At 47.5% G+C, this 22,957-nt stretch overlaps 5 protein-coding genes across 5 annotated transcripts; 4 read left to right on the plus strand and 1 right to left on the minus strand.

Annotated features, from left to right (window-relative positions):
* Positions 1 to 45: 45 nt before the first annotated feature.
* N7533_008318 (uncharacterized protein) lies at positions 46 to 4,164 on the minus strand (the record flags this gene model as incomplete). Its single annotated transcript, XM_057104968.1, has 7 exons — positions 46 to 2,479; positions 2,543 to 2,702; positions 2,753 to 2,982; positions 3,051 to 3,331; positions 3,389 to 3,448; positions 3,507 to 3,732; positions 3,791 to 4,164. 7 exons carry the CDS (start codon positions 4,162 to 4,164, stop codon positions 46 to 48), a joined length of 3,765 nt encoding a protein of 1,254 aa, XP_056959925.1.
* A 1,341-nt stretch (positions 4,165 to 5,505) lies between these two features.
* N7533_008319 (uncharacterized protein) lies at positions 5,506 to 8,153 on the plus strand (the record flags this gene model as incomplete). The annotated part of the gene is made up of 3 exons (XM_057104969.1): positions 5,506 to 6,753; positions 7,286 to 8,063; positions 8,146 to 8,153. 3 exons carry the CDS (start codon positions 5,506 to 5,508, stop codon positions 8,151 to 8,153), a joined length of 2,034 nt encoding a protein of 677 aa, XP_056959926.1.
* Positions 8,154 to 9,279: 1,126 nt separating this feature from the next.
* Positions 9,280 to 13,651, plus strand: N7533_008320 (tetratricopeptide repeat protein; the record flags this gene model as incomplete). Its single annotated transcript, XM_057104970.1, has 7 exons — positions 9,280 to 9,629; positions 9,691 to 9,916; positions 9,976 to 10,035; positions 10,093 to 10,383; positions 10,437 to 10,665; positions 10,731 to 10,890; positions 10,948 to 13,651. The coding sequence occupies 7 exons, from the start codon at positions 9,280 to 9,282 to the stop codon at positions 13,649 to 13,651; spliced, it is 4,020 nt and encodes a 1,339-aa protein (XP_056959927.1).
* Positions 13,652 to 15,007: 1,356 nt separating this feature from the next.
* N7533_008321 (uncharacterized protein) lies at positions 15,008 to 15,235 on the plus strand (the record flags this gene model as incomplete). The annotated part of the gene is made up of 2 exons (XM_057104971.1): positions 15,008 to 15,080; positions 15,138 to 15,235. Coding segments are annotated over 2 exons (171 nt in total), but the record flags the coding sequence as incomplete, so codon positions are not given.
* Positions 15,236 to 15,267: 32 nt separating this feature from the next.
* N7533_008322 (DUF3431 domain-containing protein) lies at positions 15,268 to 16,035 on the plus strand (the record flags this gene model as incomplete). The annotated part of the gene is made up of 2 exons (XM_057104972.1): positions 15,268 to 15,881; positions 15,939 to 16,035. The coding sequence occupies 2 exons, from the start codon at positions 15,268 to 15,270 to the stop codon at positions 16,033 to 16,035; spliced, it is 711 nt and encodes a 236-aa protein (XP_056959929.1).
* Between the last annotated feature and the right edge of the window lie 6,922 nt (positions 16,036 to 22,957).

Genomic DNA, 22,957 nt, shown 5'->3' on the forward strand with positions numbered 1-22,957 from the left:
ACTGACCATTTCCGGATGTTGGCCTCCAGACAATTTACATGTCATTCAAGTGGCCAGCGACATCTTTTGTCTTTCTTGATGTTTCTCTTGGCTGACAAGGACTAAGCTGAGTTTCGTAGCACTGGAGAGCGTACGAGGATGTTCGCGCACCTTCTCTCGTACTTCCAACGCCCGTCGATGCATCACTTCCGCCTCTTCATATTTCCCTTGCCTGTCAAGCACTGAGCCGAGGTTACTGACACTGGTAAGCGTACGAGGATGATCGCGTCCAAGCACCTTCTCTCGTACTTCCAACGCCCGTCGATGCATCGCCTCCGCCTCTTCATATTTCCCTTGGCTGGAGAGCACATTGCCGAGGTTACTGACACTGATGAGTGTGTCAGGATGCTTTCGTCCAAGCACCTTCTCCCGTACTTCCAACGCCCGTCGATGCATCACTTCCGCCTCTTCATATTTCCCTTGCCTGTCAAGCACTGAGCCAAGGTTACTGACACTGGTGAGCGTGGAGGGATGCTCGCATCCAAGCACCTGTTCATATCCTTCCAACGCCCGTTGATGCATCGCTTCCGCCTCTTCAGATTTCCCTTGCCTAGAGAGCACTGAGCCAAGGTTATTGACACTGGTGAGCGTGGAGGGATGCTCACGGCCGAGCACCTTCTCACTCCCTTCCAACGCCCGTCGATGCATCGCTTCCGCCTCTTCATGTTTCCCTTGCCTAGAGAGCACTGAGCCAAGGTTATTGACACTGGTGAGCGTATGAGGATGCTCATGTCCAAGCACCTCTTCATATCCTTCCAATGCCCGTCGATGCATCGCTTCCGCCTCTTCATATTTCCCTTGGCTGTCGAGCACTGAGCCAAGGTTACTGACACTGGTGAGCGTGGAGGGATGCTCACGGCCGAGCACCTTCTCACTCCCTTCCAACGCCCGTCGATGCATCGCTTCCGCCTCTTCATATTTCCCTTGCCTAGAGAGCACCTTGCCAAGGTTACTGACACTGGTGAGCGTGTCAGGATGCTCACGGCCGAGCACATCCTCTCGTGCTTCCAACGCCCGTCGATGCATCACTTCCGCCTCTTCATATTTCCCTTGGCTGGAGAGCACATTGCCAAGGTAACTGACACTGGTGAGCGTGTCAGGATGCTCGTGTCCAAGCACATCCTCTCGTGCTTCCAGCGCCCGTCGATGCATCACTTCCGCCTCTTCATATTTCCCTTGGCTGGAGAGCACTGAGCCAAGGAGACTGACACTGGTGAGCGTGTCAGGATGCTCGTGTCCAAGCACATCCTCTCGTGCTTCCAGCGCCCGTCGATGCATCGTTTCCCCTTCTTCGTAGTACCCTTGGAGATCTTGAAACCAACCACAATTCGATAATAGGGTGGCCGTATTCAGTCGATCCTCTTCATGTTGGGTAGATATCGACTTTATCACCTCTTTCGCATGCGGAAGCAGCCTCTGACATTCAGTCCAGCTCTCGTACTGTCCGTCTGGAAATATCTCTGCCATGATAGCTCGCGATTTTTCTTGCCACTGTGCCAGCTCGCGGTGAACCTCTAGCCATGTCCGGACCGATAACTGTACAAGCCGGTGCATATCAAATGACCCTTTTTTAAGTTCAACCCGAATAAGTGAATAACTGATCAACGGCGCCAATGCGTCTTCAAATTGGAGCCCATCACCATCCCCACGGACGAGGCCTTCCGGGATCCCTTGCCGATCAAACATGCTCATTAATGCCAGTAAATCCGTCGCCGCCGGCCGGTCCTGATGAATTTGCTCGAAGGATAGCTGCCATGTGGTAATCACCGCATGCCGAATACTGGGGTCCCGCCGGAGGTCTTTGGCGTCCTCATGCTGCAGAAGATGTGTCTGGTTTGACTCGCTTTCACGGAATAACTGAAGGTACCGGGAGACCGTGACCCGAGAAAATCGGTTCGTAATATATGACCCTGCCTGTGTAATAGCTAGCGGGATATATTCAAGTGCCTGGACCAGTGCCTTCTCGTCCTCTCCAGTCTCTCCAGATTGGGGGCCAGGAATCCTCGTCTGTAAAAGGGCGAGGGACTCTTCCTCACTCATTGGCTGAACCTCGATCACATGACCATCGTTCCCCACCAGATTCCGCGCCGCAAGACCGTTTCGCGATGTGATCAGCATTGATGCATGGGCGGCCTGCGGCAGGAAGCTCACTAGTGGCCTTCGTTCGTCGGATGTATTATCACTGAAGAAGATGCCATCGTCATCCGCATTATCTAACACCATCAGCCAGCGCCCATTGCGTGGATCACTCAGCCAGTGATACACGAGCTGGAGGATGTTCGTCTTCGGATTGTCTCGTCCCGGAATCTCCGCGACTGCGGCAATCTGCTGGTAGCCCTGTTCCAACCGCGCCGCACTACTCGCGTGAATCCAAAAAACCCACGTGTCGGGTGTGGATTCTCGTATGCGATAAGAGTACTCGATGGCTGTCTGGGTTTTTCTAATGGGCGGTATGATTATTAATTAGTTGTCATTCGACGGGCTTTCTTATGGGATAGCTAACCCAACGCCGGCCAATCCGACCAATGCCGCCCGCTCGTGACGCTGGCCGATCGCCCCATGTTTTTCCTTGATCGCACTGATAACGGCTTCACGGCCCACAAACATCGGGTCCTTCTTGAAAGGCACCGTGGAGCACGGCTGGGGCCTCGCACGCGTCTGCGCTGAGAACAGTCCATTAGCTTGCAAATAAACCCTGGAGCAAGTCACCCACCAAACCGAGCCGCCACAACCGATGGCGCGTCCTTTGAGAAATCCCGCAGTCTATCCAGCGCCGTTCGATACCCAGGCGCATCCCGCTTGTCGAATTTGACAATCATCGAGTGATCTGCATGTAGTGGCACCTTGTCCTCGACATGGTCGGGAAGCTGGAGAAGCGCCGAGTCTGCGCCGACCGTCGTCATAAAATCCCCCCGTGCGTGTCCATCGTCCGCTTTCCGAGTCCTATTGCGATTGTCAATACATGCCAGTGCCTTTGTCAGAAAAGGCCAACATAACATACCAATACCAACCGCCTTGTCTGCTCTGTCTCATAGAAGCTGACCACTTTACGGTCCCGGATCAAATTTTTGAAGTCGGCTAGTTGATGTATCAGTAGGTCTGATTTACTAGAGATCTGCTGCAGCAACTGTCCTCGCGGGTGATGTCCATCGCCGGCCAACATTTGCTGGATATCATCCATCACTAGTCCTTTATGTGGGATGGCAAAGAGGATCATCCCGTAAGTGGCCGGATACAGCGATACGATCGCCGGGTGATCTCCCTCCATCGCCTGGATAGCCCGCACCAGACACTATGGGTCAATGTCAGCATATGATACATAATACCCTAGTTTGGAGAATGGTCTCACGTGAGCCATAACAATGCCTCCAAAGCTATGTGCGATGAATACCAGAGGTCTCTGCTGGAGCTACTCAAAGAATTAGCCAATTTTGCTCTTCATAGACAGGTTGTATATCATCCCTTACCTCTTTTGTGTTCCGAATCTTCTTGATCTCCTCCATCAGCTCCCGCCCATAGTCGAGAATCGTATCGACTCCGTGACTCGACAGCTTGCTGTTGTACCCGTAGATCATCGTGCGGCACTGCGGAAGATCCTTTGACAGGAAATCGCGGAGCCACATCCGGCCAAGATTTCCTCTTCCTTGCCATGATCCGTACGCATGTCCATCCAGTCCTGCAATAGCAATGATACTATCAGGGGTTATCCGTTAGGCCTCATCTGCTAGATGTGGATTAAAGTAGTCCTTACTCTGCAACCATTGGCTTATTTTCATCTGGCGCGTAGAGCTGGGTGAATCCAAAGAAGTGACAGTCGAAGTTGATGTCATCGTCTCCCATCTCGACCTGCCAGTCTCCGAGCGGGTTGACTCTCAGCTCAGAGAGAAACTCAGGCATCCTACCACGGAACTGCACCAGCGCCGCCCTCTCTATGTCACTTTCATAGCATGAAGGTACGATTGTAACCTCAGCTTTGACCTGCGATCTTTCCTCATCGGTGAGGTTGTCGTCGAGTGCCTCTTGCAGTGCTGTTCTGAGATCCTCATCGGTCTTGAGGTTGCCATCGGGCAGTTCCTTTAACAGGCCCGTCACCCGGAAGACGTGTGACTTTCTCTGGCTATTCATCGAGTTTGGTACTCATGCTGTATGGTAGAATGGTAAATTGGATGTGTGACCTATGCGTCGTTGGTTCGGGGCGGCCACCTCAGCCTTCCAGCGAGGCTGAATCCACCAGCAAGTGCGGGGTATCGAGCGTGGGCCTCCAATCACTTCGTAGATACTGCTGTATACCGAATGGCAACTTCCTGCTAAACCATTGGTGTTATAGAGAGCATCTTCAAGCCTCATACAAAATCAGTCTCTTGTTATCAAAAGGCTATTCTCTTACAAAAGCTAATACCGCAACCTTCACTTAAGCTTGTGCTATCCTCCGTACCCCTTGCCCTGATATCACGTGAAGTAATTTTAAACCAAGCTTCCTTCGGTTTAGCTCAAAGCTAGCTGTTTTTGACTTAGCTTCTCGTGAGAGGACGGTGTTACGTGAGACCAAGCGAAAGAAAAAAAAATCCTGTTCCTCGGGGGATCGCTTTGACCCTGAACTGCACGTGACCGGTGCCCCCATTTGGAGACAGCAGATGCACCAAAAACATCCGTTTAAATTAGATCTTGTCAAGTCCTCCTGGTGAAAAATGCAAACGGTGAAGTTTACCTGATCTGTTTTCTCTTAACCTCAGTGCGAATTATAGTCAAAAAGTTGGGTTTTGATCATGATTGCACCATCAATTTTACTTACATGCAACAGTGTTTACTCAAATTGACATTATCCAAATTCTCTTGTTCAACGTTCAAAGCTCGTACTATCTGACTACACCTAGTTACTTTCACTCCTTTGTTCATGCTGTAGTTGAAGGGCTGTTGATATTGAGATTCATGCATGAATTTTTAATAATAACTGTATACACGACAACTATGCTCAAATTACAGTATCCCAATCCTTTCTTGCTGTTCAACGTTTGAGAACGAGAACTTTGGACTGGTTATTGATACAGAATCACCATTGCCGACCGACTTGTCGGGCTCAAATTTGGCCAACACACTCGCCGCAATTATTTGAGTCTACCAAATACCCTAACAGTCATCAAGAATCCACGAGCGGGCTGATTTCAGCGTTTTCTTGATACCGTTATGAAAAAAACGGTGAAGTTCGGTATGTAGATTGAATGCTATTTTGTATCAAGATTGTGATGGATCCTTGAGTCTCGCTGGTAAATGTTGGTACAAGTGATCCTCATCTAAAGGCAGTCAGGAAATTTTAGGTACCAATAGTACCAATTGAGAATATATGGCGTGTTTTAAAATCAATTCACGAAATTCGCGGCATTCATATCCTCATGCCATTTTACGGTCTGAATGGTTTCCTTATAGCTAAGAAATGCCTCTCCGCATACTGGACTAAAACTGACCACGATGTCCCCGGCCCATCAGCGTCCTGCGCGCACATCATACGCCGTTCGGTCGAGATCGACCGGGATTCCCGCGTCCACCTTGTGGCGGCGGGCCAATAACAAGCCTTCGATCGCCGATAAAGCCACCAATCAGCAATATCTTACCCCGCAAGAGGAGCAAGCCCTGGTTGAATATGTGTTGCGGTTGGCAGACAACGGCTATCCGCTTCCAGTGAAGTTTTTACGATCGCTCGCTCTGATCATCGTACGCCAACGGTCCTCGATCTTCCAAATCACAGATCCCAGCCTTAAGGTCCGACCTCCGGGAAAGAATTGGCCCCAGGGTTTTTACCAACGACACCCGCGGTTGAAAGCGCGACGGCTGCGAGCGATCGATTGGAAGCGAGATGGCCGGCAGATCGAAGACAAAGTCCGACACTGGTTTACCATCATTGGCCGAGAGCTGGCCGATCCGGCCATTCTGCCGGAGAATGTGTACAATATGGACGAGACGGGGGTTCTTCTTAGTGTTCTCAACTCCCTCAAAGTGCTCGTCGCTAAGGACGATTTGAGGAAGCATCGAGGGACCACGGTGAAGCGGACGCTAGTCACGGCGATTGAATGTATCTCCGCCGATGGACGATTTCTACATCCTCTCATCATCTGGCCAGCCGCCACCCATCGTAGTTCGTGGACCACTCACCCCACCCCCGGGTGGCATTATGCCTGCTCTAAGACAGGTTATACAAACACAGAAATCAGTCTGTACTGGGTAGAACATGTGTTCGATCCCCAGACTCGAGACCGTGCGGGCGGTCGACCACGACTCTTAATCTGCGATGGTTTTGGGACCCATGAGTCTCTAGAGGTCATGAAGTTCTGTTTTGCTAACCGTATTATCCTATGTCGTCTTCCTTCTCATACGTCTCACAAACTACAGCCGTGCGATGTGGGTGTCTTTAGTCCTCTGAAAACGGCATACAGGGCACAGGTTGAGCAGGCATGTCGAGCTGGAGTGAGTAACATCGGCAAGCCCCACTTCACCTATCTTTATGATCGCGCCCGGAAAGAGGCATTCACATCCCGCAATATACGATCGGCCTGGTCCAGAAGCGGCCTCTTTCCATTCGATTCCTCTCGCGTTCTCCGGGAGTTTGAAGCGTCCCAGCCCGAGATACAGACCGCGGTCTCTTTGGACCACCCGACCGTGTCCTCCGATTTCTCTTGCATCCCAAACACCTCTGATCATTTCGCATTGCTTCGGAGAGAGGTCGAGCAAGATACTCAGAGTATGGACAGTGTGTCAAAACATCGTCTGAAGACACTGAGCTGCGCGGCCGAAAAGGTCTTTGCAGAACGTGCCTTGTTGCTGGAGGAGAACCGGATCCTATTTGAGCAGAACAATGAAAATACCTGTCGACAATCCAGTGGTCTGACGGTTGTAGGACATGCAAAAGTGATGAGCTACGACGATATTGTCGAGGCGCAAAAAAAACGCGACATGATGGCGACAAAGCAAGATTCTGCGCGGAAAAAGAGGTCAAAAGCTGGGGACAATTCGCTTTCGAAATCGGAGGAGAAGCGCAAAGCGGAGCAGGAGATTCAAACATGGAGTATGGGTGATTATTGCTCGGTTTTAGATTTATAGGCTCAGGCCAGGCAACATTGTGTTCGCGTGAGGCTGAGCTCCCGCTGGCTCTCACAAGGCTAAGCGTCAACCCCACTTTTTAGCGACAAATTTTGTCGAGCAAAACAATCTTCCTAAATATTTCCTCAGCATTCAGCATCATCTTAAGCTTTAGTGTATTCAAAATTTGGCACTTTCAGAAATGTCAACTCAAGCAGAAACCCCTTCATTGCCTTGCCCCTTCCACAAAGACGATCAGCTCAATGGTGATCTCGATGCATCGCTCGATTACCTGCCAGGTCATCCCCGGATCAAGATGAGCGACGCCAAGGGTTTGTTTGATTTCATTCACCAGGAAGTCTGGTCAGAGGACCTAGAGTCGATAGCGGGCAGACTCTGGTGGATGTCGAAGCAGGATGGCAGCAATATCTCTCCATTGCATCGACAGCGAGTAAAGGGCCGACAGATCATCGTGACGGAGGATCCTCGGCTACATCTCGTGTGGATTGATGACAGAATCTACGTTAAGCCCCTTCCCCAGTACATCATGTCCTACGTATTCTGGGATAAGTTCATGAGCGATCCGTCTAAATATGGCGCGTCGGTGAATTTAAGAAAGGCCGCACTCGGGTATCTGCGAACGTATTTCTACCTGATCCAGCATGAATCAGATCTACGAATCGCACAAGATCCGGCGCTCTGTCTGGTCCCTAAATATGTGACCTGGCGACATTTCTGCCAGTTCACTGATCAGTTCAAGGACATCACGGATAACGAAGTGTCGGGACGCTATCATTACGGAGAGATCCGATTGTCTCGATTGAACTATTACGCACCTGTTCTCTTGGGTAGAAGCCAATATCAGCGTGTGAATCATCAGTATCGAGCATACTTCGCTCGCATTCAAGGCCCCTTGATATCTGCATTTGCATTTTTCTCGATTCTCCTGAACTGTATGCAAGTCAGCCTCGCAGCCTCCGATTCTGATAGGAGATATTCGAGTGCCCTGTTATTTGCATGTTGCTACTGGCTCAGTACTTTGATCGGATGCGTAACGGGTGTTCTATTGCTGATGTTGGTGTTTCTTTTCCTTTTTAGAGTGATCAGGGAATGGAAGTTTGCGATAGCCCATCGGCTACTGCGGGGAAAGGATCCACAGCGGAGATCAGAATGCCATGTGTAACTAGAAACTTGAGTTGAGGAGATGGAATTGTATCCCCACATGAAGCTTCACAGCCCTGTAAAGAACAGTGGCTGGAGACTCTAAACAACTAAGTTCGTGGATTCTTGACGACCGTTGGCGTATTTTCCAGACTGAAAAAATCGCTGCGTGTTTAACAGTCACAGTTGTTTCCTACAAGTCTGTCGAGAATGGCGATGCTGTAAGAATAATTTGCCCAAAAAAACCGCAGTTTTATTGTTGAACACTGAGAATAAAATTGAAAACGGTCACTTAAGCAAAATTAGACAATTTTAAGCAGAAGTTGATGGGGAAAAGCAAATGTGATGCTTGACGGTCAACGGAGAAGCAAATACAGGCACGTTCATCGTGCAAATTTCACCATGTGTCCGTTTTCGCCAGGAGTTTTGGAGAAGACATTCAAGTTAAACGTTAGTTTTTGGTGCATCTGCTGCCTTGAAATGGGGCGTCGGTCACGTGGATTTTAGGGTCAAAGGGATCCCCCGAGAAATAGGAAACTTTTCATTTCGACCTGGGGGTGGTCTCACTGACCACGGTCATCTCACTCGGCGCTCGCTAAGTCTAAAACAGCTAGCTTTAAGCTAAACCGAGGCGGGTTTAGTTTCAAATTACCGCATGTGATGCCCGGGCAAGGGGTAACTTACAGAGGATGTCCCAAGCCATTAAGTGAAGTGAAGGTTATGGTAATTAGCTTTTGTAGGTGAAAAGCCTTTCAAAATAGCAGACTGATAACGTTTTGTGGCTTGCATACTCTCTCTTTCAAGACATGATTTGGGAGGAAGTTGCATTTGCTTTACAGCAGTACCTGTGAAGTGATGATTGTAGGTGCATGCGTAAACCCCGCACGTGTCGGTTGATTCAGCCTCACCGGCAGGCTGACGTGGCCATCTTTCCAACAGGGGACGTCCAGTCCACTCTTTGGTCTAATTAATTCACCAATATATCACCAACCATTAGAACAAATCAAGATGGCTAGTCAGAAAAAGTCGCACGTCTTCCGTGTGACGGGCCTGTCGAGAGAACTGCCTGATGAGAATCTCAAGACTGTATTGCTTGAGGCAATCAACGATAACCTCGCCGATGACGAGACATCGCGCATCAAGACTGAGATCACAATCGTACCGTCATGCTACCAAATTGTCTCACAGAGGGGGGCGCTGGTGCAGTTTCGTGGTGGGGTGCCTCAGTTCCTCCGTGACCTCGACCCGCTCGGAGACTGGCAGGTTGAGATGGGTGACGATGATATCAACTTTGACTGCCACTTCTTTGGATTTACCCAGCTCTATACGCTGGACGAAAATAAGCCTGTGGATGCAGAGTAAGGATATACACCTCTATCTACACCTAGAAGATCCATACCAACTGATCATACAATATAGTATTATTGCGATCGCCGGACTCGATGGACATGCGTACGGATCGTGGCAAGGAAGGGGGAATCTCGGTCGGATGTGGCTCCGTGACTTCCTGTCGAAAGATCTGCCGCAGTGCCGCACAATGATCTACGGGTACAACTCCAAGCTGTCGAGTCATGGAGTGGGTACGATCCTCGACTACGGGCGGGAGCTGATGGAGGAGATCAAGAAAATACGGAACACGAAGGAGGTAGGAGATGCTATCCGACCAGTTCATTGATGGCGAGTTTGGGCTGATGGTTCGACTAGCTCCAGCAGAGACCTCTGATATTCATCGCACACAGCTTCGGAGGTATTATCATGGCTCACGTAAGACAACTATCCCATTTGAGGTCCTATGTATCATATGCTGACATCAAGTTATAGTGCCTGGTGAGGGCCATCCAAGCACTGGAAGAAGACCACCCAGCGATCACGTCGCTGCATCGAGCCACGTATGGCATGATCCTCTTTGCCATCCCACATAAAGGCTTAGTGATGGACGATATCCAGCAGATGTTGGGCGGCGATGGACACCATCCGCGAGAGAAACTCCTACGCCAGATTTCCAGCCAATCGGATGTCTTAATTCATCAACTGGCCGACTTTAGAAACCTGATCCGGGACCGTAAGGTGGTCAGCTTCTATGAGACAGAGCAGACGAAGCGGTTGGTATTAGTATGTGTTGGCCTTCATCTCAAACAGACTACGATATATACTGACGATTGTAGGACTCGGAAAGCGGACGTTGGAAACGCACTGGAGATTTCATAACAACGGTTGACGCAGATTCGGCTCTTCTTCAGCTTCCCGACCACGTAGAAGACAAGGTGCCGCTGCATGCAGATCACTCAATGATCGTGAAATTCGACAAGCTCGATGCGGCCGGGTATCAATCGGTGCGCGATAGACTTCAACAATTCTCAAAGGACGCACCGTCGGCGGTGGCGGCTCGGTTTAGTGAGTAACTTGCTCCAGTATCTTTTTGCAGCGTCTGTTTGCGAGCTAATGAGAACTATTTTCAGCACAGACGCGTCAGAAGCCTCAGCCATGCTCTACGGTGCCTTTTGAGAGGGACTCAACATTTGTGGGCCGTGAAGCCGAGATCAGTGCGATCAAGGAAAAACATAGGGCGATAGGCCAGCATCATGAGCGGGTGGCATTAGTAGGACTGGCCGGTGTTGGGTTAGCTATCCCTATAAAAAAGTCCGTTGAATAACGACTGATCTCACTTCCATTCAGAAAAACCCAGACAGCTATCGAGTATTCCTATCGCGTACGAGAATCAACACCAGACACGTGGGTTTTTTGGATCCACGCCAGCAATCCAGAGAGGTTGGAACAGGGCTACCAGGAGATTGCCACAGTGGCGGGCATTCCGGGACGGGACGATCCGAAGACTAACATCCTTCAGCTCGTGTATCAGTGGTTGCGTGATCCACAAAATGGTTACTGGCTGATGGTATTAGATAATGCGGATGACTATGGTATTTTTTTTAATGTCACTGAATCCATTGAACGAGGGCCACTGGAGAGGTTCCTTCCCCAGGCCGCGCATGGATCAATCCTGGTCACGTCCCGAAATGGTCTTGCGGCACGGAATCTGGTGGGGAGCGATGGTCATGTGATCGACGTTCAGTCAATGAACGAGGAAGAGTCGCTCGCCCTTTTACGGGCAAGAATTCCGGCCCCCCAATCTGGAGAGTCTGGAGAGGACGAGAAGGCACTGGTCCAGGCACTTGAATACATTCCGCTGGCAATCACTCAGGCGGGGTCCTATATTGCCAACCGTCTTCCTCTAATTACCGTCACCGCATACCTTCGACTTTTCCATGAAAGCGAGTCGAGACAGACACGGCTTCTCGAGAATGAGGATTCCACGGATCTCCGGCGCGATCCCAGCATTCGGTATGCGGTGATCACAACTTGGCAGCTCTCATTTGAGCAAATCCATCAGGAACGACCCGCGGCGACAGATCTCCTGGCGTTGATGAGTATGTTTGATCGGCAGGGAATCCCCGAAGATCTAGTGCGCGGCTCCGATCAAGATATCCTGGACTTTCACGATGCATTGGCGCCGCTGCTCAGCTATTCTTTAATCCGACTGGAGATAAACGAACGGTTGTTTGACATGCATCACCTAGTGCAATTATCGGTTCGGGCGTGGCTGGGCATGCACCAGCAGCTTCACAGCTGGCAGGCCGAATCACGAGGGATTATGGCACGGGTATTTCCAGATGGCAATTACGAAAGCTGGACGCAATGTCGATCGCTCATTGCGCATGCCAAAAGTGTGCTGAAGTTTATATATCCTGTAGATGATGGAGATCGGTTAAACGCGGCTACCCTCTTATCTAACTGTGGATGGTTTCTAGATCTTCAAGGAGCTTATGAAGAGTCAGAATCGATGCATCGATGGGCACTAGGGGCACGAGAGAAGGTGCTTGGACGCGAGCATCCTGACACGCTCACCAGTGTCAGTAACCTTGGTGATGTGTTGTCCAGGCGAGGGAAATACGAAGAGGCGGAAGTGATGCATCGACAGGCATTGGATTCACGACAGAAGCTGCTTGGATACGAGCATCTTGACACGCTAACCAGTGTCAGTAACCTTGGTGATGTGCTTTCCAGGCAAGGGAAATATGAAGAGGCAGAAGCGATGCATCGACGGGCGTTGGAAGCAAGAGAGAAGGTGCTTGGACATGAGCATCCTGACACGCTTACCAGTGTCGGTAGCCTTGGTGATGTGCTTTCTAGTCAAGGTAATTATAAAGAGGCAGAGGTGATGGATCGACGAGCATTGGAAGGTAGTGAGAAGGTACTTGGACGTGAGCATCCTGACACACTCATCAGTGTCAGTATCCTTGGCAATGTCCTATCCAGGCAAGGGAAATATAAAGAGGCGGAAGCGATGCATCGACGGGCGTTGGAAGGAAATGAGAAAGTGCTTGAACGTGAGCATCCCTCCACGCTCACTGGTCTCAGTAACATTGGTGATGTGCTTTCTAGTCAAGGTAATTATAAAGAGGCAGAGGTGATGAATCGACGGGCGTTGGAAGGTAGTGAGAAAGTGCTCGGACACAACCATCCTGACACGCTAACCAGTGTCAGTAACCTTGGTGATGTGCTTTCCAGGCAAGGGAAATATGAAGAGGCGGAAGCGATGCATCGACAGGCGTTGGAAGCAAGAGAGAAGGTGCTTGGACATGAGCATCCTGACACGCTTACCAGTGTCGGTAGCCTTGGTGATGTGCTTTCTAGTCAAGGTAATTATAAAGAAGCAGAAGTGATAGATCGACGAGCATTGGAAGGTAGTGAGAAGGTACTTGGACGTGAGCATCCTGACACACTCATCAGTGTCAGTATCCTTGGCAATGTCCTATCCAGGCAAGGGAAATATAAAGAGGCAGAAGCGATGCATCGACGGGCGTTGGAAGGGAATGAGAAAGTGCTTGAATGTGAGCATCCCTCCACGCTCACCAGTATCAATAACCTTGGCAATATGCACTTCGGTCAAGGGAAATATACGTTAGCAGAAATACTGCTTCGACAGGCATTGGAAGGATGTGAAGAGGTACTTGGCCGCGAGCATCCCGATATGCTCAACAATGTCAGTAATCTTGCCAATGTGCTCGACAATCAAGGGAGATATGAAGCGGCAGAAGCGATGCATCAACATGCATTGGAAGCACGAGAGAAGGTCCTTGGATGCGAGCATCCCTCCGCACTTTCCAGTATCAATGATCTTGGTAATGTGATCTCCAAGCAAGGGAAATATGAAGAGGTGCAAGCGATATATCGACGGGTACAGACTGTGGATTCTAGTACCCTCATGCAGCAAGGAATCCTGCCTAAGAACATATTCTCCACTCCTCATCCGTTGCTTCAATTGTCGCAAAGACATCATCGATCACTGGGAGAGAAAAATGACCGTGACGTCGACTGAAATCTTGAGAGACTAAATTTCTTGGCGACGTTGGCAAAATAGCTAGCTGTCTCAGGGCAGCTATTATTGTATCCCAACATGAGTAGAATAGAGTAAACTTCGGAAAATCGATATCATAGTATACTGTATGACTTTTGTGCTGTAGGAATGTTTAAATTGTTAAATCTTGGCCATAGGAAATATGAAGAGGCGGAAGTGATATATGACGGGTAATATAAAGATATGTTGATGTGTTTGGACGTACATATCCCGAAACAGTGATCAGTCCGCATATTCGTTAGACTTCCGCGATCAACAAGGCAAACTTGAAGAGACTTCGTAACCCCAGACCTGTATTTATAGCATTCAGTGTTGAGACAGTATACATGCATATATACATGTAATACCCATACTTTGTGACTTCAACTGCAGCAATGTATACCCTCATGGTTTCTTTCGGTTCCAAAGTACCTTTACCAGAGTTATGTTTCCTTAGAACAGGCCCTCTCCTACTTGCGGATATGGTTGTGGGGCTGTTCCTTCGGGAGGTGCTAGTAATTTTCATACGTCAAGTTAGCTTCTTTCATTGCCGTGTATTCACCTTATCAGTACTTTCGGTTTATGTAACTTTCTGCTGCCAAGAATTCCACTAAGATGGGTACATTCTCACATAAAATAATTATGATAATATAAGAAATCACAATAGATAACTAGGTAACCGAAATGATGTAATATTGTTTTTCTTAACTATCCCAGACGTTTTTTTGGATGATCTTGGCGTCATAGTAGTTAAAAGCGGATTTTCTAGTCGTGCGTGTCATCCTGTAATTCGCCATGTAAGCGGTTTGGAATTTTTGTTTGGATAGCACGATCAAATAAGGAATCAAAGGATAATTATTTCTGCTGCTCTCAGGCGATATTCAATATGTGGATTGGGAGTGACGGTGCTCGAATGTGCAGGTACCTGGCAGGTGTTTCATCACACAGGGCATTTCATGTCACCGGGATGGGGGTTATCCAAATCACTCTCGGACGGCTGTTAGGACAATCCCCTGGGGGCGTCCTGATACGATTGAGATACGAGTGAAGAATGTGAGATATGCCTCATATGGGTATGATGATATTCAGACTAATCGCTGGACCTCCTAAGAGGATCCAGCTCCTCCTTTTGAGGGGATGCCTGTGTGCGTATGCAGGCAGGTAAGCGAGGTGATGTATCAACTCTAGTGGTGCATAGGCACCTCTTCCGCATTTCCTATACCTCATTGTATGGTTGGCGTAACAACGGCTAAGATTTTATTTCTTGCTTTGAGTGCAATAACATGCTTTCTTTTATACGACTTTTATTTGACTTATCGCTCCTCCATATACCTGCAGGAACTTTCAGTGCCGCAACCGAAGGCCAGAACCCCGAAATCACCGACAAAGTTAAACGGAAATGGCAACAACAGTATGTTGAGAACGACGTGAAAATCCATAACCGAAAGTGCTTACCATCTTGAAACAGGACTGGCCCACCACACGGACCCCAAAGATGTCGCCCTTGTCGTCGCAAAAACAATCGAGGAATCAGTTGACTGGGTCTTTTCGTACTGTGAAAAATAGTAATATTTTTCCCAGCTATCATCATTCAGTGCATGTATCCTAACAAGATATTCTCCGTCATCAGCAGGTGTACCCCATACATCTATTCGCTGGATGATGAGCCGGAAGAAGGCTTCCTCATTCCATACACAAATAGGGGCCACGAAGCAGGTGCTTATCTTTCCTACCTCACGCAATACTATGACAGTCTCCATGAGTACACCATATTTATTCACGGCCGCGAAGAACATTGGCATAACGATGTTGCCGGGCCCAAGACCTTGAATCAGCTCCCTATTTTACGCATGCAAGCGGTCCAACACTTCGGCTACGTGAATCTACGCCGTTTACGCCGACCCGGGTGCCCGAGCAGTCTCCGCCAGGACATTATTCAGCAATCCGATGTTGAGAATCAGAATCTGGTCGATAATTTTGATCTAATTTGGACTGAAATTATGGGGACTAGGTCTGGCCCTCCTCCCGACAATATCGGGCATATGTGCTGTGGGCAGTTTGCTGTCGCGAAGGAAATAATTCTCAACAGGCCCATTAGTGATTATGAGCGATTTATAGATTGGGTTGCTAAAACTCAATGGTCGGATAATTATGGGATAGGCTGGATGATGGAGAAGCTATGGCATATCATTTTTCAGATGCCTGCTAATCAGTATTTTTTTTTCTCCCAATGTCGACGAGAGCCTGAACTGATATAATGGCTTTTTAGCTGTTCTGACGAGTTGCAATGCCGCTGCGACCTTTATGGGTGGTGTGGCCCGAACCCTCTTACTGGGGGTGTTGTCTTGAAACCTGTCGGCTCATAGTCAGTTGCTTCTCTCACATACGATCCCATGGGGGTAACTGTAACTAGCTAATGGAGTGGATGGCAATTCAATCGTTTTTTTTCTCCCAACTAGTTCCTTAACTTTGTAACTATTCGGTAAGAGAGCTGCGCATGTAAGGCAATTGCGCACCCCCAAACGATAATAAAATAAATAAAGCACAACTTAATTTCTCAATAACGATGAGTTGTATTATATTCTTATGACAATATAGACAGCACAATGAGTTTAAATATATTGTAGGAACTATAAGCACATCCGAATTCAGTAAAATGCGGTGAAGGCAGATCTGAACATTATCTACCAGATGGGGACCCAAGGTTGATCCACGGATCAACATAAATGACTTTTTGCAGTGTGAAGTTAGCGGGTGGCAGGAACTGACCATTTTGGCTTGCTCGAGCTCAAGGGAATATTGAATTATCGATGCTAAGAGAATTTGAAATGAAACTTTAATATTTCGAAATGGGTTATAACATTCCTTTGGAAAATTCCAGTTCGGACTAGCGATTCTTGGTGGTGGGGCTAGAATCACTCGAAGAGTGAGATTGCTGCACATTTGACCGGTTTTACATACCGCCCACCAAATCATCCGCTTACCACTCCTGCACCGCACGCGTTTACCACCCGCTTTATACAATACGAACAGTTCAATATACCCCCGATTCGATCTACCAATCCACCAAATAATGAGTAATCAATTTTACACGCCAAGCCAGCATCCAAATGTTACTCAGCGTGTGCGACATTGTCAATTAGCACCACATGAACGCGTTAAACTTGTTCAATTGAAAGCTATTGGCTGATCATATAATGAGTTTCATGAACTCTATCTTTAAACAGTATTTCCGGAAAACGGTGTTAGATCATCCGTCATCCCCCTTAGCCCATTATTCTAGCACAGTACAGTAGTTTTCGAATTCTTTTTGACCCTGCACTCCTTAGACCTGATTCCCGGAGAATAAATCCTAGATATCCAAGTTCTTAAAAGATGTTATTTTACGCACTGCAAATAAAAGAAACGACAAAAGCGTACATAATCATATCGAAAAATACCACACGAAGGAGGGTTTACCGTTGAAGAAGCGTTACAGGTTATTTAGCAGCCAATTCAAGCTGTTGAACCTGTTGAGCAACCTCTACCAGAGCCTATCGAGCCGCTCAAAAACGTAGTGGTGAGCGGATTGATCCGCTCGCTTGTGTGATCCGTTCGTATGTGGATTACGTTATCTGATATGCGCTAGCTTGCCTTAAGCTACCAGTTTTGTAATTTTGCCAAAATGGTATCTGTAATGACTGCAAATAAGCGATGGGTCATCGGTATAATACTCTTACTTCCGTTGGATTTCGTAAAATTGATCAGCAGTCTAGCCGATCTGGAATTGTCGCTAATTTGCTTTCTCTAACAGAGCTGCACTGCCCTTAGCTTCGTATTGCCGTACTTCGGAAAGGGCCTTGCTACATAACGTAGCCAAATATTGGCTCGATGGCCCTCGGGAGCAGTGTATTTGCCAAGGCACAAGTCTATAAGAGGTGTATGTCTCCTCGATATTTACAAGGTCAGACATTTCTGTCAAAATCTAAATTTCAGGTTTGCTCACAGTACTAAGAGTTTAGAGATATGTCCAAGCCTTCTACATGGATCCCTTCGGAGAAACTCAAAGTGTTATGCATGGCCAGTCGCCCTCTTTGGTGGCCAGTGGCCCCATCTCTCTACCTTTTGGGCATCATCCACGCCGATGTCGTTCCGTCGACAATACCAGCAATGTTATTCGCCATTGCTCTATCTTTACCTTTGTGCTTAGGTAGGAACTCTCACAAAGAAAGGATATGCTTCTAACTCTGATTGCTTCTAACTCTGATTACTTGTGCAAGTCACTTTTGGTGTTAATGATATTTACGACTATGATTCCGATATGCAAAATCCTCGAAAGACAAAGTTTTGGTCAGAAGGTGCATTATTACCTCGGAAAAATCATAATTTCGTGCTCCTTATTGCTAAGGTTACTACTATCCTTATCGTCTTGTGTTCCATACCTGCAGCAATTCAAACTCCTCGATTGCTACTATGCACTTTATCATTTCTCTTTCTCACTTGGGCATACTCCTCGCCGCCGATGCGGCTTAAGGAGATACCAGTCTTAGACTCAATATCAAATGGAGCCATTCTCTGGCTATTTTGGGCAAGTGGATATTATTCTGGCGGAGGAAAGGCCCTGGTATATGAGACTGGTGATGACAGTAATGGTGCCTTTGTTTTCTTCTATGCCTGTGCCTGCCACGGACTGGCGTCGATTGTTGATACAAAGCCAGACAGCTTTGCAAATCATCGAACAATATCAACGTCCCTTGGAATAAGAACTGCGGCATTCTTTTTCGGGGGCTTGGTTGTAAGTCAGCTTTACCCTTTTGGTACATAATGCCCACATACTAAATGTTTGGTCAAGTACTTTAGCTGGCTGCCAGGTTCAACCGTGGTCCGAAGTTGGCATGGCAAGCCTGGCTGGCATGGTATCCTGCCTTTACATTTTCCTCAGACCTCCCATGGGTGTTATCATCTGTCGATTGGCGTTTGTTGGATCCTATTGTGGCACAATAGTGTGGGTACTCCGCAACATGCTTCAGGTCAGCATGGGTACAGATATGCACATGCTCAGGGCTTGGTGATTGTAAGTTGTCGGGTAATCCCACCTTATGGTAACGGTGGCTAGGCAGTGTGAGTAGATGTAGATAAATTAGATGCGACGGAAAGAGCATTTGCGGAGCGTTCGCTTCTTCTACGTCAGAACTCCGACTTGTTTGAGCAGAATAACGAGAAGAAAAGTTGACAGCGTACAAAGTCGACGGTAGTAGGGAAGGCTAAGATCATGGCGTTTGAGGACATTGCAGTGGCAAAAGGAAACGTGAAGAAAATGAAGCCGCGAAAGAAGCAAAGAGGAGGAAGAGACGGGCTGAACCGAGTGAAATATGTTACACACTGCCACATGCAGAGGCTAACCGTCGCCCAGAACCGCTGAGGGGATAGAGGATTATTGCTCCATTCTCCAATTTTGATTGAGTCTGACTTTTTTACGGTATATTTATGGTCGATATTATATTTGATACATCATGTAAACCTGAATCCCATCCCAAGGCACTACCTAACCATAAAATTGAATCAAAACCGTGGAATAAAAGACTTCAGTAATGTCTTTGAGATAAAGCTATATGTTTCTTGGATTGACCTGATCAATAAGGCATGTTGATCATGCTTACAAGGATCACCGACAAATAGCAAGAAACAACTGGGCTGGACCCTTGCTCTACAATCATAGACATCTAGTGGATATAATTTATTGAATATATGGTATCTTAATCTGTTCCCCGGACATGATCACCTTCTCTCAAGTAGACAATATTATCGAACTGCCCGTGTGTAATGGGACTTCAGCAGGTTAATTCTTCGATCTTGTCATGAGTATAATCGCCAGGTTCATCTATCTACAATGATCGGACCAACGTTGTGTCATGCTTGTCGATTAGAAGCTTCAGTCGCTCAAAACTTTCAATATTCTTGCATACGAATCTTTTGGGCTAGGGTCCCTCTTAATTTTTACTTCAGAGGCATGGGAGTGTCAACTAAAATGTTACGCGAATCCTACTCCAGACGAGAGCAAGGATGGTGATGCTGGGGCATTTTGGCTTTGCATTAGACTATTTTGACATCGACATTGATGATACCACCCTACATCCTGCGCTACTTAGATTTTATACGATATTTGCCATGGGTGATTACAATGTCCCGAGTAGGCCATAATTTATTGTCGCCTCTCGTACTGTAAGTACTTTGATCTAGACCGCTGTCTACAAAATTTCACGTATTTTACACGAAACTAGCAGACACATGGTACCTCCTCCCCTTTCGTCTTTTCGTGACGATCAACAGCTTCCTGCACAAGGGCTTTCTACTTACCGTTACTAATCCAGCGACATGGCCACAAGTCTCTCGTCCTCAAGGTTTGTTCTCACCCGCGTTATGATAGAGAGCGAATGTTTCACCACTTCTGAAATAGCTGCCTCAGAACCGCTAGCATGGGGATCCCGTATCGAGGATATTTCGGGCTTGTTGAGCATAGTTACATCCATTACCGATATTGGAGTCAGAAAATCCGGCGGACCACATCATAATTCCACCAAACGCGGCCTCACTGATATGACCACAGATTAAGGTTGCCAGCGCATCTGGCTGTAGATAATATTGAGCTCCGCTGGAGGTCCCCGTTGCTGCAAAAGGGGCAGCCGGTAAACCGATGAAAATTTTAGCATTGGCAGATGGCGTCCCGGCGACGTTCGCTACCCAGGCATCGAAATTGATGGGCCCATTAACCGAGCAGCTCGGGTTATTGTAGAACTGGACCCAAAGATAGTCGAATTTTGTATTTGTGATCGCCAGTTGCATATTAGGCTCTGGAATAGGACATTGTGGCGCCCCCGTAATGTAATAAATATTGGAATGGTCGGAATCAAAGTTAGAGCGCAATTTGTTGATAAGATATTGGTAGTACTGGTTACCACCGGACACCTCGATATTGAAGTCCCAGCCGTTAACAAACGTGGTACCAAAGGGCCGATGGACCGTATCACTTTCCGCGTTGCCATATGCATCCCAAAGATATTGACCGATAGCTTCAGCCTCCCGCTGAGATGAGAGTGAGTATGCTCCAACCGCGCCACCAAGCGACAAAATGACTTTGACGCCGTTTGACTGGCATTTCTTGATTGCAGTTGCTATATTTTCGCATTGAGAAGAACCACCAGATGCGGAAATTGAGCATGACTGTCCAATGGTACCCGAGGCAATTGTATTACCATTGCCAAATCCATATAGGAATGCTAATACTACTATGTCAATACCGGCGGATGGTGCACAGTAAACTGATAGATCATTGTTTTCAACAGCAGATCCTCCGTTCTGCCCCCAATATATGACGTTTTGATAATAATGAGAATCAGTCACATCATCGTTCCTGGCGGTAACTGCTGATACGGTAACTCCGAAACAGGCAAGGCTTGTCAATAAGCTTAGAAGGAGCATCCTTACTCTGATGATGAAATAGATCTGGGCAATCTACAAGCTAGATAAGTTTTAGATCATTCGGGCGCTGTGAGGGAATTAATTCGTTTGGCGGGAAGAGAAAGAAAATGGGACTCGAGTGATTTAATAACTATGTCCAGTCAATTCTATGGACAGATACTAAATGCTGGATTATTAATCCGCTATTAGAACTTAAGGGCCCTCAGCTTGAAAGCAAAACGGCAGTGTTGCCCCAGCACAATGGAATTGAACGAATTACGACCAACTCACATCACACCGGATAGTACCAATAAATAGCCTTTGCCAATATTCTCTCGTTCATTTCCCATATCTTACCAAATTTACCACCAAAAATTTATTTTGAACGTATATGACCTCATCCATATTTGTTGGCTGCCATGCATTGCTAAGTTGTCGAAGATATTATCAGTCAATGTGCCGTCAAAGCTGTTTGCTTACGATTACTGTACCTCCTGCGCTTTTTTCTTGTCAGAACCTTAATGCTAGGGCACGCCAAGCCGTATGAGAAAGTTTGAAAATGTTACTGTAATTTTCAGGTCTCTTTTTTTATACATCCAAATCCTGATTGCTGACCAGGGCAATTTACTGTAATTGTTGTTGTTGTTGTCGTCGTCATATTATCTCCTCCAAAAGCAATAGCCCATCCCTCTGTAACACCAGACCCCTCACGTGTCCATTATTGATGTAGACTTTTCGTGAACCTCTTCCCCGAGTAGCGATTCACCAAGAGTACTTCTCATATTAACGTCCGAAGTAGTTGACTGCCTCGCTGGCGGCAACACCAGATAGCAAACGAAGGGCTGACGAATCGACATGCGATTGAACCGGTAAAGCAGATGAGTTATTGTGAACAAAGCCTGGTGAGGATTGGTTAATAATATGTACTGTAGGCAGATCGGTTGTTCGAAGGCCCGTCGGCGTTGCGAAGTTATCGACGTGTTCATTTGAAAGCTTCCCGCCGCGTGGTCACAACTAATAAAGGAGTTTCCACCCGAGTTTCAATTTGGAAAGTTCGCAGCTTCGGTCAGACCTTGAATTCCAACTTACTGACATCCCTCACGACGAAGAGGTGACTTTCTACGAGGGACAGGTCAAGTTACAGTAACTCCTGGGGAAATCAAGTATATTGCCAAAGCCTTCAAAGAGATGCACGGATCCGGTCACCTGTCATCTTCTCTTCCCATGCAGCCGTCCGAGTGGCCATTGAGGATGGTTATACTGTACATATCCATGGACTGAATCTCAGACATCATAAACGCACGTCAGAATTCTATATAATATTCCATTCATACAGTGTGTTCCGAAACTGGTGCCACCACTTTCACTCTTAAACTGTTTTTTTATCTCGATTACCTAAGCGGACTAGTCTATATTAGGAACATTCTCGGATTATTGATCTTCCCATGTATTCTACGAATACTACATCATACGTATTATACTCAAGTTATAATACGGCGCTTTGGTTTTGTCACTGTATTCACGATCCAACAGCAACTAGAAGCTTCCACCAGGTGGAATCCACCTGATGCAAACAAACTAACCAAACGCTTGAGCGAGAGCTGACTTGCTACCTCCTCCTCTGCCACTCCTGTCACACTGACAGACTCGGAGACTCACATAGAACCTAGTAGTGTAACTAGCGCCTGGCGTTAGAGTGCTTACCTGCAGACTACACATGCACCCGTTGACCACAACATTCAGCTTGTTAGCCCCAGCCCTCTTCGATTGATGTACGTGACACGTGTTCGATGGAAGCTGACAACAAAATGATGTTTCCAGGATCCTCTTTGGCATCTTCTGCCTTGGGGG

This window comes from Penicillium manginii (assembly GCF_028828005.1).
Source record: "Penicillium manginii strain IBT 31320 chromosome Unknown utg000005l:1.0-5665137.0:1.0-5668048.0, whole genome shotgun sequence".
NCBI lineage: Eukaryota > Fungi > Ascomycota > Eurotiomycetes > Eurotiales > Aspergillaceae > Penicillium > Penicillium manginii.